The sequence below is a fragment of the Phasianus colchicus genome, chromosome 20, assembly GCF_987193195.1.
Source record: "Phasianus colchicus chromosome 20, bPhaCol1.hap1.1, whole genome shotgun sequence".
NCBI lineage: Eukaryota > Metazoa > Chordata > Aves > Galliformes > Phasianidae > Phasianus > Phasianus colchicus.
The window spans coordinates 10,754,183-10,772,022 of record NC_143455.1 but is presented as its reverse complement, the minus strand read 5'-3'; the positions used below and the strand labels follow the sequence as shown (position 1 = coordinate 10,772,022).

General features: G+C 46.7%; 1 protein-coding gene across 3 annotated transcripts in view; it reads right to left on the bottom strand.

The window, feature by feature from the left end:
- Positions 1-17,840, bottom strand: part of SLC38A12 (solute carrier family 38 member 12) — a 43,371-nt gene that overhangs the window by 18,396 nt on the left and 7,135 nt on the right. For 2 of the 3 annotated variants that reach the window (XM_090121960.1, XM_090121959.1), the window contains exons 7-9: positions 15,183-15,282; positions 14,282-14,390; positions 5,996-6,049 (exon numbers count right to left, since the gene is read on the bottom strand). In XM_090121960.1, coding sequence (XP_089978086.1) covers positions 5,996-6,049; positions 14,282-14,390; positions 15,183-15,282 — 263 coding nt within the window. The remainder of the gene's footprint in view (positions 1-5,995; positions 6,050-14,281; positions 14,391-15,182; positions 15,283-17,840) is intronic. The other variant, XM_031598648.2, reaches the window with a different exon arrangement.

Genomic DNA, 17,840 nt, shown 5'->3' with positions numbered 1-17,840 from the left:
CAAGCTTAACTGGGGAGCAGCACAGCGCCCATCTGCTGCACCTCTTTCTGCAGGGTTGTAAAGTACATCCATCAGAACTGGAAACATTAAGACTGTGATATCCTGCACAAGTTTTGTTTAGCACTCTCCTGCAGCACACAACATGTTCACGCTGTCAGCCCACACCTGGAGGAGCAACACCCTGTGCAGCATCCAGAGCCCCACCTCATCCAGGGTGAGAAAAAGCTCTCCTGCAGGAAAATGACAGACCTTGACTGAGGTCTGAACGTGCGCTGGGAGAAGCTACGTGTAGACAAGAGACAAGATGGGTGCTGCAGAAGAGATCCCTACCTGCAACCCATGGATTGGACTATCAGCTGCCACAGCTGTGAGCGAGCAATACACCAGCAGGTCCAAAAGCAGTACGTAAGCAGTATCTAGAAGGACACAGTGCACAGCTGTGCAGTTTTGATCAGAATTTGGAAGGGATTCTAAAGACAAATGCTCAACTTTAATATTTACACGTGATTCTTTTTCATGACTTCTTAAAGCAGTTCCCAACAAAAGGTGTCACCAGAAGGGACGAGCTCAGACTCAAAAGGGCAGGCTGCAGAGCCCCCAGGTCTCTGTCGACCCCGACAGAGTCAGCAGCAGAACAGAAACCAGGCTATTTTAAGACCAGTACGACCCCAAGAAACTTCTCTTGAGACTGTCTGAGAACATCTGCAAGGCAAATTGGAAACTCCTCACATCACAAGTATTCTCAGATGACTCAAGTCAATCCAGGAAGGGGACCAGAGGAAAGAACCCTCGGGTCTCACTCACTGCTCGGTCAGGACATTCTGACCCGGGGCCATCACTGACACTTGGTTTTGGCTTTTTTTTTTTTTGCAAGCAGAAAAACAGAGACAAAGCATATACAGAATTCTGATTAGTGAAACAATTCAGGCTCCAAGGAGCAAGTGCTGAAATCACACACAGTACAGCATTATAGGCATGCCTGACAAGACTAGGAACTAGAACAACCTTAATGACTGCGACACTTTCAAAAGCACTTCAGTCAGTTACAAGCCTTCCATGCTGTTTCCTCCTCCTGTTCCTTTCTTTTCTAAGCAGGAACTCAAACTCCCCATTCCTTCCATCCTCTCCTACAAACTGCCACAGCTGGTCTCAGGTAGTACACAAGGACAAACTTTAGCCTAAAGAGATGCAGCTTAAGGACCGAGAGCAAACCAAAGTAGACATACACTATTACCAGAAATTACTCTGAAGTTTGTGATGAATTTGCCTCAAACTCCACCTCTCAACATGCACACAGTGCTCCGAGCCTCCTTTCAGATCGTGTTATTAGCTCACACATCAGAAGGAGCTGAAACAGAACAGACAGAGGAAGGATGATGATAATTAAGGAACAGGTGTTCCCAGCAAATCAGAATGCACCAGAACCAATTGGCAAAACAGCACCTCAAACCATATCAAGAATTGACAGAAGATCACTGAGCACCTAACAGCTGGGACTTGAGCACTGAAGAAAGAATTTCATTAGAGGAGATTTGGGGCTCAACTACTGAAGAGCATAAGAAGTGTTGTTAGTTGCTGGAAGAACCTAGGTCTCCTTTATACTCCAACTACCAAGAAAGTATAAGGAATTCCACTCCATTTTCTGCAATTATCTTCAGCAACCTCCAGAGCTCAGCATGTCTTGAACAGCCAAATCCACTGAGCAACTCTTCCAGCACTTCCTCTTCTCTGCCTGCCCTGTGACTCAAGGCACGGTGGAGGGGAGCAGAAAGGTCAGATTCTTCCCAAATCCTTTAAGATGAGCAGTGTCTTCTCTTCCAGATCCCAGAACTGGTCCTAAAGAACTAACTGAGAACTGAGTTCAAGTGCAATAGAAATATATTATCTTTTCCACTTGATGCCCATTAGGGAACCAAGATGGGTATTCATGGATCAGTGCAAACGATGCTAAGGCTTAGAATGAGATGAGGTTGCACTGCTCTGCAGAGATTGTGCCATCTGCTTTTAGGAAAGGAACTCGCAGCACACACTGAACTGTTTGAGAGGAGAAAGGCAGGGCAGAAGATGCCATTAAACATCAAGATTAACATCTCTTCAGAGTGAAATTGTGTACAGATCCACCACAGGTCAGGAAGAGGATCCAATTCTTCTTCAATATCCAGGACGCGTGGGGCAAAGGCTCAGTCCCTGCATTAGACTGAATCTCATCAAACCTCAGAGGCGCCCCAGGGCCAGGAAGCCTTCTTACACCCATCACTAACAGGTGAGAAGAGTCGCAAGGCCTCCAGCGAGGACATCTGATTTCTCTGCCTTGCTGCGCCAGACACCGAAATGCTCTTCCCACTTAGGAAGTTAATTACTTTCCTAACTTCTCCCCAAGGAAAAAGTAAGCCCAAATAAGCACCTCAGACATATACCAAAATTTCTACCTGATGTTTCCTAAGCTCAAGGTTTTCCCCAGAGGAATATAATTAATGGAGTGCTTCATTAGATGCACAATTCAAACAACTTGATGCCTACACAGACACTGCACCGGTTAGCCCTGCCAAAAGTCAAGTATGCAGAGCTTTAGATTGAAAAGCTCTCCAAACTTTTCCAGTTCACCTCTTCAGCTAGCTTAGACATTAAAGAGTTTATCACGCTCTTCCTGAACTTCAGCAAATTAACCCAAGGCACAGTGAGCACAGTCTAAGCTTCCTGTGTTTTCAGCCGTCGCTGGCGGTTACAAACGATCCCCCAGTCTCTCCTGGAGCTCCTCCACCAAGGGGCAATGCCAGACAGGCAGCCAGGCCTGCTGCACGGGGTGCACGGAACGCACACAGAGCAAATAAAAGCAACAGATGTGAAGTGTTTACTTCTTCTTCCTTATGCTGGAAAACAGCACGGAGGTACAGCACATCAACTACAGGTGTTTCTCACTTTTACCAGTGTTTTCAGCCAAAAAATTAGAAGTTGGCTAGCACAAAAGAACAGCAGCTTATCCCCCCGAGTTACACTCTGCCCTGCAGGCTACCAGGGCCATGGGCTGCACATCACCCTGCTTGTGCCCTCAGCAAGGTCTTAAGAACCAATTCCTTCCATTGAGCCAAGGCACACAAACACAGCAGGCACTGTGCCCCCCCAGCTCTCAGTGTTTCAAAGTGAGACGCAGGCTGGGCAACTCGAGTCTTCCTGCCACAGGGAAAGCTGGCTGGGGTTTACCAATGGAATACATATTCTTCAAAGTATATTTATAAAAGTGTGTTTTATTAAAGCTCTTGTGTTAAAAGTTGGCTATCTAACCTTGCTTATTGGCTTATCTCAAAAAGGCAAAGTAAGATCAAGCGTTAACAGGACATCAGCCTGTTGAATCAGCTCAGTCTCAGCCCAAGGACCACCACCAGAGCTCTCAACCACTCGGCGAGGTCAGATAACACCAGGAGTCTTTCAGTCTACAAAATGTGCTTTACACCAAATTCAGAGGGCTGTATCGACTCCACAAGTTCTTTATTGACCTGAAGAGCACATATATCACCCCAGACCAGTACAGTTCAATAGCTCAGTGGCTTTCATCTGCTTCCCAGAATGTAGCTTCTACACAAAAAGCCAACCCAGCTCAGGAAGCACAATCAGCACCCCAGACTGAGCCGATTCATGCATCAGATGCAGCACAATGGCCTGCATACATTTGCAAGAGTACCAACTAAAAACCAGCTTCTTTCACTACTGCCATCAGAACTTGCTTGTTCTCAGGCTCCACAAACTCATCTGCAAGATGAGCATCTGCACTTCATGCTTGCTAAGCAGTGAATTAAGAACAGTTGTTAATGTTTTCTGTTGATTCAGAACCTGGAAACTTTCAGGCAGGTTCAGGAGAAGCAGGATATTTACCTGAGAAAAGCGTAACAGCAAAGACCAACTTCATTGAAAGAACCAGCTACTCCTAGAGCAGGGTAAAAAAGTGTTGGAGAATTTTTGGACAAATGTATTTGATTTGTTTGAGTGGCACAAAGCTGTCGTACCAATACGAACTGAACAGGTCTCAGGTACGTGGCTAAGGATTGCTCAGCTTTAACACGGGGGTGACAAATGCCACAGCACTCTCTCCTTCAATGCCTCCCTTCAGGCTGAGGCCCCAGCCACCCGTTCCTTCCTATTTCTGCCCAGATTCCCCCTCATTCAGCAGAGCTCGCTCCAAATTCTCCCTTGGAGGCTTTTGCTTGTCCTTGACAAAGTGCCAGCATCTCACACAAACTTTGCTCATCACACAGCAGTAACAACTCCACCTCTCCAGACAGCAATGCCTACATTTGTTAAGCTCCGAGTGACAGTGCTGCTAACCAAAATCAGTACAGCTAATAGTTTCACTCTTCTGGTGAACATTCAAACAGTTACTGGTTTAACTAAATGGATCGCTCTCCTTGGAAGACTCTGTCACCTTGGTTGGAAAACTGAATGCTTCATGCAGGATTACGGGTATGGAACAGCCCTGTAAAGCAAGATAATGACACAGATACAGGCTCTACTGAATGAGCACCTCCCAGAGGAAGGCTGCTTTGATTCAGAGCTCAGACAACACAAGTCTCCTTGAACACTGTAGGAAAAAGCAGACATTTCATATTTGCTGTCAGCAGTGGCAATTCTGACACCCCTCCTGCTTCTGCAAGAAGTCCCTGAGCTCAGAGCTACTCCACGACCCAGATGAGTTCTAGAAGGGACAAAACAATACGAGAAACCAGTCTGCTTTCTGTACTTATGCACGCAAGATGTCAGGAGAGCCCAGGGGCTCTGCTCCTCTGTCAGGTACTCTCCTCCAGACTGTCTACAGAGACATCACTGGAGGTAAAAACCACCAAACCCAAAAGCTATTTTTCCTGCACTGACACAGGTCACAGGTTTTATTTTTTGTTGGAAGCTTGAACCAGACCTATTGTCTTCAGCAGAAGTAGTTCCTTATGAATTGGTGCTTTTATTCACATCCCTGGGGAGCTTCTAGGGCTGACTTTGGACAGAACCGTTAAATCTGAAATGCCTTCCTCACTCTTATTTCACTTTGAAATAAAAAAAGCAGAACGTTGAACTCTTAAGCTACCTTCAACTTCACCTACAAGCCTCTTTGCAGCTACTGTGCACACAGTTCAAGTTGTGGCAGTCACTACACAACACCCAGCAGCAGGCTCGTCACTCACACCAAGGCTTCAGCAATTTTCAGCTGAAGCCCAACAATAGTGAAGGGTCTGGAGCACAGCAACGTTTGCCCCTTCTGCCACGTCTCCTCCCCTTTGCTCCTGTGACAAGAGGCCACATTTCTGCATGAGCTCATATCTCCACATAAGGAGCCAGATGGCACATCACTGAGGGCTGCCATCCAAGCTTTCGTTGGTAAAGCTTTACCCCTTGCAGAGGACAGTACAAATATAAATACGTGCAAGGAGTCGGATTGGTCAGGAAGGAGTTTTTTAGAGAGCAGAAGAAATATAAAGCTGAAGATACACAACCTCTCCAGGCTGGAAGCTAGGGCCGTGCTGGCAGGCAGCGCGTTATCAGCAGATAAGTGATTATGAAGCCCTTCAAGTCGGTCGAAAAGAGAATCCAACAACACAACAATGATTGCTCAAAGAAGTTGAGACAAGAAGGATTTTAATTTCCAGATCCCTCCACAGAGCAACGAAGTCACCACGGAAGGAGGACTCAGCTGCCAGACATCCCACAAGCAATATTTATGGATAAGGAAAGAAGGCTGGTTACGCTTTGACTACAGCAGACATCTGCTGCCACAGCAGCTCCAGTAATTAACGTGCCACTCCTGGGACACCTGGCAGCAGCTCACACTCATAACTCACATGGAGCACACTGCCAGCACCAGGAGTCCTCACTCGCCTTTCTCCCCAGCATGCTAAGGCAGGAGCAGGTATCCCCTGAGAGCTAAGCTGCTGTCACAAGTTCTTGCCAGCAAAGGAAGTGGTATTCCACCCAACCCACCCGCAGTCACAGCACCCTGTAAGCCAGACACTACCTCCTGTGATCCCTGTGGCAGAGCTCTCAGTGCTTCTTCCAAAAGGAAGACTTCCTGCAAAACACAAGAAAGCATCTGCAGTTCCAAAGCTACTTAGCTGGGTAGAAGCAAGTACATGGCGATGCTTTTTTTTCCCTACTGACCCATGGCAGGGCTTCAAAAGCTGGCCCAGCCTTGGTAAGAGTTTTAAGTTTTCAGTCTGGAAAGAAAATCCTGGAAAACTAGTTATTCCTCCTCCTAAACTGAAAAAACCCAGGCACAAAGTCATTCAGTGCAAGGATTGCAGTCCCTGGCACACCAGGATATGGAGGATCATAGCCAGCAGCAAGCTTGCATGCACTCTCTGGGGTAGATACAATTCAATAATCATTTCTGCAAAAGGAGAAAGATGGAGGCCAGCAACAACCCTGAGGTGACTGGCATCTAATTTTTCATCATTGCAGTATTTATGGCAACACCATTTGCAGCATCTTGTAATCACTTCAGCGCCTCCTTGACCCCTGGCTCTCCCTTACTCTGCATCTCCTAATTGCATCTGAACAAGCAGGAGGGAAGCAGCAAAGTGGATGGATGCAGGAGAGCCGAATGGCTGCTCTGTGACACTTGGAAGGACAGCAGTGGAGCTGCAGAGCCAGGGCCAGCTGTACCCCCCCCTCCCATCACCAGCTCGCTGTGACCTCTCATAGGCTACAAAGCAGCATCCTCCTCCTCCCTGACACTGGGGGACACAGTGACTCAAGGTTACCCAATTCCCAATTTATTAGCACGGTACAAGAAATTAATGAGTTCCCACCGATGAAGTCTGAGGGCATAATCATTACTACACAGATACTGCGCCAAACCCTGCATATTCACTGCCTCTTCTTTCAGGGTATTGGCAACTCAAACTGTGTTCGTATCGACCCCAAAAGCCCCTGGGTTAGACAGCACACATCCAGAGAGGCATGGGCCAGCATGACACGGATGCACAGAGGGCCCTGCAAAAGTGTCAAGCCATGAAGTGCCAGGGTTACAGGGTATGTGGGATCAGCAAGGACTGCTCCTGGAGGCCACTCACCCGTCTGCCACAGCAGTGGGTGGCTCTATCACTCAGCCATCACGTTCCCTTTCCCCTTGACTTTTTGCCCCCATGAACTTCTCCTTGAATTTCACAGAATTCACCAGCTGCCTGGAGGATGCAATTTCATGGATAGCATCATCCCAATCACTGTGCATTGTCAGGCAGGAATTGCTTGGAGGAAAAGGAAATGTCCCACACTTTAACTACTCTGCAGCAGCACAAAAGCAAGAGAAAGCCACGTCGCCTGGGGCAAGCAGGCAGTCTGCTTACTGCCAGCCTGCTGCTTCGCGTGAGCCTTGCAGCACGCACCAAGCTGGTGCAACAGGCTTCAGAGATCAGATCTGCCTGAGAGTATTATACCGAGTTCAACTTACAAGATAAATCCCAGCTGCATTATTTGTATTTATAGTCCTGCTTACAGAAGCATGAGCCACGTGTGGGATTTGCTGATGTAGTCCAAAAATCCACATTTTTGGACAAGAACGTCAGTGATCTCAACCAGACATAATGTGCAATTTAGGAGGATGTTAAGAAGTTGTAGACTTATTTAGGAGCCTAAAGAGATATCATTCTGTTCAGAGCTTCTTCCCTCCGCTGCCTCTGGCAATATTTGGAGTGGCATAACTGCACAGTTCTGTAGCCCTGGTAATTTCTATCTGTATATTAAGGAATTAATGAAAATTTCAGTGGAGGAAAGATCAGAACTGCTGCCTTACTTGATGAAAACTCTGATGAAGCCAGGCAGGCAGCAAGGTCGGAGCTCTGTTTAGAAACAAGGCTGGTGTTAAAACACCAAACAAAATACTGGAAAATATGCTGTTGAAAAAAAGGCCTGCATTGAACCTCCCAGGGCAGTGCTCAGTCAACTGAACAGGTCTCCTTCAGCCCTGGGCTTCAGGATGTTGTCGCTACCACTGCACAAAATAACACTGCACAGGGAAAGCATTTATAACTTACTTTCCCAAACTGACAGATCAGTGAACCTCCTGGACCAGCCCAGGACAGGAATTTTAAAAGGCCCTTTTAAAGCCCTTCCAACTCTTGCAGACCGCTGGTGATCACAAACAGATGTCAGTTCTGACACCTGCCCCATTTAGGAGAGACTGGGCTCCAATACCCAGAGAACAGCGTCAGCGTTGGCGCCTTGCTGCCCAGGTGAGCTTACTCCAAAGGACAGCTTTATTTCCAAAAGAAGCAGCGTGCCTCTCAGCCTTGCTGGGAACGCCTCTGCTGGGCAGCAAGGGCTGTACTTCAAACACAGTAAACAGCTCTGACAAATTCAAAACTGCAGAAGTGCACAAAAGCAAACAGACGTCCAGAGCTACTTCTTCACCCAGTTTGTTCAGAGGATTTGCTACTAAGGCCTATACCCACCATCCATCATCACATAAGCCCAATCAGGCACTGAAGTGTGCAGAATGCTCCTGTATGCAGGAGCAAAGCGCATGTGAGCTCACCAGTGGCCTCTACCAGTCACACCAGGGCTTCCCTTGGGCTGGTGGTGCCTGCAGCACATCTGACCAGGCACACAACCAGAGCCTGCACATAGGAAGCAGCCCAGCAGCACTCTTTCCTCCCACACAGTCCTTGCAGCCATGAAGAGAGCAGACAGCTCTGTGCAGAACACACATTTCAGTCCCCTGCACTATTGATTTTGCTGTGAAAAGAGACAAGCTAATCCTTTAAAGTTAGTTGCTTCAATCTTGCAGTTTCTCCTCCATTATACCAAAGGCTGCTCTCCTCCCCAGCTCCAGCAACAGGGAGACTTGCCTTCTACCAGACATTTCTTTTAGTCCAAATTCAATAGGTTACAAGAAAGGTAAGACCAACCACAGCAACAAAACAAACACCCCCACGCACCAGAAGCTGATCTGTGTCACCAATACAAGTTTATATTCCACCTCCACAACGCTATGCTCCTTTCAGCCACTCCTCCCGTCAGGCCAGGAAAAACCTCTTACTTGTAAGACCAGTTACTGCCTGAAGTCCCCTTAGCATTGGGAAACACAGAGTATTTGGGAAACTCTGAAACAGCCGGTTTGTCTACCAGAGGCACACGATGAGTGAGCAATTGGGAGGATTTATCGACGAGCCCACAGAAGAAGAACAGACCAGGATGAAGGAGACAGGATTTATGCCATATTAACAAGGCTGTGCGCCAATTTCAACCATATTAGTTTCACAGTATGAATGCTGAGAATTGCCTTCCTATCCCACACCCAGACACCATTTATTTTAAACAGAATTGTCTCCTATCCTTCCCCAAAGAAAAGTAACTAACCAACCTCCTTTTTCAGAAGCTGACTAGCTGAGATGCATGAGAGGACTTCAATCAGCCCTCAACACCAGGCTTGCAGCCAAGCAAAGCTGTATTTTTGAGGCATCTGTAACAAACAGTTAGGGTTACTGATATTTATGCTTAATGCAGTACTAGTTCCTCTCCTGCCACAGTAACAGCTCAAAGCTCAGGTGCCTGTACATACAGAAATGGCACAGTACTCTGGATTCTTTGGAGGAGGTTCCTTGCTTTCAAAGCTTTCAGAACAGGATTTATGCATAGAAGTAGTCGTCATTTTTGCACATTTGTTTCTGTTTCCGTATCAGTATCATAATAAAAAACATTAGAATGTTTGTGGTAGGGAATATAATGCAATAAATCTGGCAAGAAGGTCTTACTGTGAATGACTTATTGTACAATACACTGGGTAACATGCTAATAGCATCCCAGCTGCATCCTTATCCTTACTGTAAGCTGTAACCCACAGTTTGAGAGATTTGTTTAAACAAGATGATGGCTTCCCACCAGTAGGGTGGGCTTCCAGCAGCCTGCCTTCCCTTCCCCTAGCTTACCCTGGCAGCTCAAGGCCTCCCAAACCTTGACTGATGTGCTGTGATATCAGCCCTTTCTGCTCCAGACATCTCACCTGCCACTGAAGCAATTACCTTCACCATTGCTGGTTCTCAAGGGCTCCAGACAGCACAACCTGTAAGAATAAATATCCAGGAGACAGCAGCTGTGACCCATTTACTACGGGATGCTGCTGCGGGGCACAGATGAGGAAGGCAGGACAGAGGAAAAGCACTTCCTGCAAAGAGAACGAGTGGAGCAAACCCAGGTGTGTCCTTGGAAAATGCACTTGATTTGCAGCATTGCTCCAGCTCTGCTTCTTCAACTCCCAGTTGGCCAGAGATGGTTTACATCAAGCACGGATGTTTGAGTATCGCCAGGAGGGGTCCCTCAAAACTGCTGGGAGGTTCAGACGATAAAAATTCTGGGTACCTGTGCACAGTGCAGGAGGAGCAGGCTCACATGCAGTGCACCCAGGGAGAAGCTGAGGCGCAAAGCAAGGAGCTCCCGCCTGCGGCCGAGGAGGGCCGGGGAAGGCAGCACCATGCCGGGCACATGGAGACAGACCTACATCAACACTTATCAGTTCAGCCTTCGCATTTGCCGATTACGTTCTGCTGGCACCAAGCACTCGTACGTGTCCTCATCCCACCTCCTGCCCCCCTGCACGGCCTCACGTGGCTGCAGCCCGGCCCTGCTCCGCAGCTCGGCATTCTGATCGGAGCGCCAGGCTGGGGTGACATTGTCCCCTTCTGATGAGGGATGGTAAGTGCCGGCGAGCTCGCTCATTTTATTCACTGCACAAGCACGTTTCCAACTGGGATAATCTCCATTAAACCATCTGCGCTCCCATCTCCGCCCTGCCCACACCCGCTGGGCTGCCTGCGATGCTGCAGCATCTGCGGACCTGTAAAAGCGGATGCCGCGTCCCTTTCCCAATCAGCTACAAAACCAACAGAGACTCAGACAGAACAGATGCACTGGTAGCTCTGACACACTACCGAGCCAGGCTACTGGGGGCACCTGTGCCAATGCCTCTTTCCCAAAAGTGTATGGCTTCCCCTGAGAATAAGCCGTTTCCTTCCCATTATGGGAAGACACCACATCCCAAACTGCCAGAAAAGGAGGGTTGAGTGGAGAGTAGAGATTTTAGCTACAACGGCTGCCCCCGTGCAGAAGTGCACTGCTTGCCAGGTCGTGAAAGCATTTTGGATCAGGCACTCTGAATGGCTGCTGATTCCCAGGATTAAATCCTTTATTTCAGTATCTGCTTTCTAGAAACTGCAACAGAAAGACCAGAAGTCTTCTAGAAGAGAGATCTGAAACTTAAACCCACCGCCCCTTCCCCTCAAGTCTACACAGAAGACACTCAGCTGACCTTACAGAGAGGATGATTAAGAAACTGCACTGAAGCATGAATCCAGCACAGGGGACTGAATACTGCCCTTAGCACTGGCACTGAACAGCCAAGGGACTCAGGACTTCGGCTATCAGGAGCACGACAGTGTTGAATGATCCGAAGCAGAGCTAGAAACCCATCGATCTGCTTTAACTGTAATCAGTGCTTGCCTTCAACAAGGTCTCTGGGCCATGAGACACGTGCCTTCCTCCCATCGACTGGCCCTGCATGCTCTGGCCCTGCCAGGCTTGGAAGTGCCCTGCAAAGCCTTCAAACCTTCCAGGACTCCTGAGGTGCAAAGGGGAGGCAAATAGCAGCAGCAAGAGATGGGTTGGGAACAAGAGATTATTTCAGTATTTCCTGCACTCTCCTCCACTTATTTACTTTGCAAGCCCTTATTTTCCAAGGCAATTTACAAACAAGTAGCAAGATAACCATTTGTTCAGACAAAGGTTAATAGGGGGCTAGTGGTCTCTGAGGACTCTGCAGACACACTTAGGTGAGAAAATTTGGAGCAGCAATAAAAATGCTGTGCAGACGAGCAAGTCTCAGGAGAAGGCTTTAATCTGTCTAAATATTCTCGTTATGTACGTTGTTCAGCTCCCATTCACAGTGATCAGAGCAGAGACTGCTTCCAATGGCTTTTTGGGACAATAAACCATGAAATAGGATTTTTACATCAGTCATTCTTCCTTTCTCCCTGCAGCTGAAGAGTCAACGTTTAAAATAGTTTTTGTTGTTCTCGTTATTAAAAAGAAGCCAGTAACGGGAGAAAAAGAGTCAATAGGATGAAGGCAGGACAGATCGTTGGCAGACTGAAGGCACTTGGCACAAGAGAGCTATTGGCACCATTTTTGCAGAAAACCTCAAATAGACTGTTTGTCCTGGTAGTCCAAAAAAGGGTTTCTGGGGGCCATGCACATGGTAAGAGATACAGCACTACATCCAGAGACCTGCTTCAGAGGGAACAGATTCTAGGTACGATCGCCCATCGTGCTCCTACAGCTGCCCCAAACCTACATACAGTACTAGGACAAAGTGAGAGGAGTAGAGGCAGGCATCTGGGACAGAAGGGCTGATCCAAAACCTCAGAAGCTTTCTCTTGGGATCACAGGGTTCATCTGTCCCCTTGTCATGGGGGAACTTTGCCTGCAAAAAGAGACTTTCTTCGTCCACTGAAACATGGAGCCAGAATTATTCCAACAAAAGAAAATGTTTAAAAGAAAGTGAAGGCCAAGAAAACAGAGCAAGTTCTCTATAGACTGTGATTCCCACAGGATCAAAACCAAGTAAGATGCTCTTAATGCATCTCACCCCACCTCACACATGCAAGCTCTTTTCCACCACAGACAGGCAGCTTGCAGCTTCTCCTGCAAGTTCAAGACTCCGCTTCTATACATAAGATATACATACAATTTGAAGACACAGTTCCCTGTGCTGAAAAGAACTGGGAGAGAACACAGGAGCCTTGCTTATATATCCAAGAAATATTTGTCAGACCTCTCATTTTGCTCCCACATGAATCCATTATGGAACACTAAGCCCCCAAAAGCCCACACAACTCAGAGGTAACGCTGATCACCGGCAGCCTCCTGAACACAGTGACCCTGGGACAACCCCTCCCCCCAGTAATCCACCGCAGACTTATTTTCTCCCACAAGCAATCCATCCCCACTTGTAAGAAGGAGCACGAAGGCACTGAAACCCTCCGCTCAATTACAGGGCAGGAAGGATTAACCACTACCAAAAGACTCTGTAGATATTTATTCTCCAAATCCACACAAGGAGACAAACAGGGAAACGTGCCTCCGAGGGCTGTGTACACAGACAGTACATCCAATGCTTCCTTTTGTTGGCTTTTTGTGTTTTTGTTTTTTTTAATTTTTCAGGTCTTAACAATTATCTTCATGAATTATAGACATAATATCTGAGAGACACAGGCAATAATTAACACACGTCTGCTTTCTCTGACTAGCTCATTCTGCTGGGTCAGGCAGAGTTATTGAGATTCAGGGAAGAAATCCTCAATCTTGTGGAAATTTTAAGGAAGGAGATCAAGACAATTTAATAAAGCAATAATATTTCTCTTAAATAATTAACTAGGCTTTGACATTCAGTAATACTCCTGAATCCCAGCTCTTACTTTTGCAATAATGCTACAACAGCACACTCAGACGTGATCTGCTGCATGTCCCAAACGTAGCAACTGCTAAATGGCTGCACACAGTCTTTGCCCCTGGATTTCTCTGCACACATAGGCATCTCCATACATAGACTCCTCACTCTTTCTTCTTAAAATTCCCACTGAGACCTCTAATACCACTATCCAAAATCCACACTAGGCATTGCTTATACACCTTCTGCTCATTTCCCTCTGCTAACACTTATCTCCAGGTATGAGCGCTCAACTTTTGCCAAACACGAGTCAAGCAGTGTTTGTCATCCTTTGGGAAACCTTGGCTTCACAGCAGAACCACAGCACAGTAATAGATGCTATGAAGAATCCTGAACTAGGCAGCAAGTTATTACTAAAGCAGCATATAGCACTGCTGTTGGTGTCTGTTTACATCACCTCTCAAAAAGCAGATCTTTCAGCAGTGTAAACAATTTTATTCACATAACGAATGCACTCAAAAGAGGTGAACATACTTGAGTATACTGAGAACAATTATCTCAAAACAACTACTTCAGTCAGCCACTAAAGACACCCCTTTGGCACAAACACATCACCCACTTAGGCAACATAATACTAAACATCAAGAACAGAAGCCTACTTCAGATCAGAAAGACTATTCTAATGATCAGCCAGCTACATCTCGGCCATGTCACACGTGCTAGAGAGGAAGTGTTTGGCTAACAAGGCCAGACTGAACTGAAAGCTTCACATTCTATGTTACTCACATGCACGTTATCTCAAGGAAAAGAACCCTACCCAGCAGAAAGAAAATTTTAAAGGAAATAAAGGTTTCAGAAACTTACCAGATACAGCCTGTAAGCATCAATCCTTCGAATTGGCCCCCAGCACTTGTCTGTATCATTATACTTTGTGCCATCTCCAACATTGCAAGAATGGTTGCCAATGGCACTGCTGGAAAAGGAGGAGGGAGAAACAAAAGACAGTAATTAATTCCCAGCAGATGCCTTCCCCTTCACTGCATTCATGAAAGAGGAACGGTCAGAGGCCCAAACTGTATGTTTCTCCCCCCCCCCTCCACGAGGGCATGCACTCCTTAATTTCTGGACTATATAATAGAACAAGTCACTGAATGCTATGCATTTAAAGGCAAACCACTTGATGCCCCCAGACACTTCAAAACTCAGAATTAGCAAATTTCAAGCTCACATAAGGGTCACCAAGGTTTTCCGTTTCCAAGTCTTGAGACCAGGGGCAGCCCAGCCCAGATTCAATCTCTCTACTTCTCTACTACTCTCCTGCACTGGTTATTTTTTAGCAGAAGGAAATTGGCTGCGTTTACCCAGTGAGCTCTGGGCTTGAGACAAGTAGTATCACAATGATCACAGGGTTGATAAGCATCACACTTCTCAGCTCATAACCAGAGACAGTAAATACTGCACAGGGAACAGCAGTCAAACCAGAGAACAAGAAGTCCCATGTCTGCAAGGTGCAGAAGTTAGCAATACTTCACAGCTGAGGACTGAAGAAATCAGGTCAGGTGTTTTTCAGACATCCAACAACAGCTAAACGTGGAGCAGGCTCTTGTATGCAGCAGCCTCACCTTCCCAGCCATGAGTCATTGAGTCATTTGTCTACTCCAGTCCTCAGGAGGCAGAGCTGATCCCAGTCAGACTTATCCCATCAAAACAAAAACCTGCTCTCATTTCTGGTACTGCATAACTGCACAGCAGTAAGCACACTTACCAGGTCACCTGCATGAGAGAGACTGGTACAGCCGCTGCATAGATTGCCAGGTCCCCATAGAGGTAGATAATTATGCAGAAATAGAAAAGGTTGACACCCACTGGAGGAAAAGAAAATATTTCTACTGAAATACAGTACACAGGGATTCTTGAACTTTACACTCTAAATTAACAGTCCACAGAACTGTTTCAAGGTCTTGAAATCACAATTTCCCTCCACAGTTTACTTCTGCAGCAAGCTCCACACAAGGGTCACATCAGCAACATAGGGAACTTTGTTGCAGCTCAAGAACTGATAAGAACTGATGCCTCAGAGCTGAACTACCCTACCTTCACATCAGACACTCATTTAAGTCCATCCTACAGTCACCAGTCAATGCCAACAGGCCTCACCTAAGTCATCTGTCAGATGAAACTGTCAACCTGGAACAGCCACGGGCAAACATCCAGCTGATGGCAACAGATTTGGTGTGAACAGAGCTTGAAGAACAGATAAATGAAGAGACACACACTTTTATAGTATTCCACTGATTCCAAACCCTGTGCTTGCAAACCCTCAGGACCTTCACATTAAGGTTTTGGCCCTGCAGAGATCCATTTCCATAGGGCTGAAATGGAACTGCCATCCTGAGTCAGACTTCAAACCTGCAAAGCTTTAAAACCGTTCCTGCAGCCCCAATGTCACAAAAAAACACTCTTCCTGCTCCCCAGTGTTTTGTTTTCTTAAGTTTGCTCTGCATTTAACTATGAGAATAAGAACATCTTACATGGAACACACAAAACAGCCTTGCCTGGACTCAGGGAGACACTGTCATGGAGAGCTGAAATCAGCAGCTGAAATCAGAGATGATTGATGAGACTCTTGGATTCTTTTCTATCAAGAGAGCCCCAACGTTTCACCATGTGTTTTGCCATCACATTCCCTCTCCACATATAGTCAGACAATTTCTTATAGGTTCCCCTTTGTTTTTATCCCCCCCAGCTCTATGAAAAATTCTGGATGACTACTCAGCTAAGGAGTCTGCATCATTCTGAAGACAACAGCAAGTTACCATCAGCTTTCTCCAATTTCCATTAAAAAGGGTTGGATGTTATAACAAGTATCTGATGTATGACAGATATCACGAGATCCACTAAGCAGGGAACAGACAGACTTGGAATAGATTCTGATTTGGGGATCTGCTACTGATGTCAGGTCTCAGATATTCCCTGCAGGAATTAAGGCTCACACAACAAGCTAAGCTGCAGCTGCAGCACCAGGTATCAACCAGCACACACTGCACCCCTGCTGCAACACCAACTATGGGAAGCCCAGATGACAGCCCTCTCACAAAACTCATGCCCTGCAAAGTCAGGAAGACTTTATTGCCAATTCTTTTATAAACTGCTACTGATCCTCCCTAATCAATACTTTCATTACTAGACAAAAAATGGGAAAATCAATGACTTCCTGTGGGGATACAGCATGATAGATGTGTCCAGAATCCATTACTGCAATAAATGACTGCTCAGTCCCAGAAGAAAGCACCCAACAATGCAAATTAAAAATAAATAAAAAAAAAAAAATGCACCACACCAAAAAGCAGTCCTTCAGAGCCAGCTCTTCTGAAAGATCATACATATCATCACAGCCTAAGCTGTCCAGCTCCCTTTAAGAAAGCAGACAGTCTGAGATGGAGATTTATCCCCAGCTTACCTCCCAGGACTGCAGATTCAACTCCTGTCAGATTGTTTAAGGGAAAAAAAAGCAAGAAGAAAGAACAGAGAACGATAGATATCAGAGGCTTTAAGGTCTGTTGCAAAGCCTTCATCAGCCTTCTCTCTGAAGGCTGCACAGCCCACAGAGGCCTTGGTTTTGTATCTACACTTTGCATATTGTGGGAAAAACCCACTCAGTCATTTGCTAACTGTCAAAGTGCAGAGGTTGGTTCTTGGAGCCAGGACTTCCCAAGCATGGCCCAGTTTCTCAGCAATAAGCAGTAGCAACTGGTCACTGAGCAACTGTCCTTCATCAGGGCCTTCCTGTGCAACCCTCAGCAGAAAGCACTTCAGCAAGGATCTGCAGAGGGAGGTACTTTGCTCATCCCTTCTTGCAACTGCACAGCAGACCAGAAAGTACCTCTGAATGAGGGCTCAGCAACAGCCCATTGCTAAGCAGAGGAAGGCAAAGCAGCAAGTGAGTTACAGCTGCCCCAGACGCTTCACTGTGCACAAGTGTCGTCTCCTCTCACAAGCTACGTTTCAAGCTATGGTCTGCTGCTGTTCCAGCTGACTTCTTGCAGAGATTCATCCTTTGGCATTGGGCTGAGTTAGTCCAAGGGAAGATCCTTAACACAAAAATCAGATCACTCACGAAAGCAACATTAAGAAGAGGGATTAACATCCAGAACACTAAGCAGTTTATATCACTTTGCTAGGAAACGTTTACCAACACCAGAGGCTGTGTATTTCCAGCACCCTCTACTGGTTGAGCAGCACCTAGCACCGAGGCAGAGGGCAATATTCCAATACCTGGCTCTCGAGGGGTCATCCTCACATCCTCCTGAAGCACATGAGAAGAGCCTTCTGAAGCTTGCTTACAGGAGCCCTACCACCTGTGTTCCACCAGCCTGACAGCAGCTGAGCAAGCCTCTATAGCCGAATGTCCAGTGACACTGAT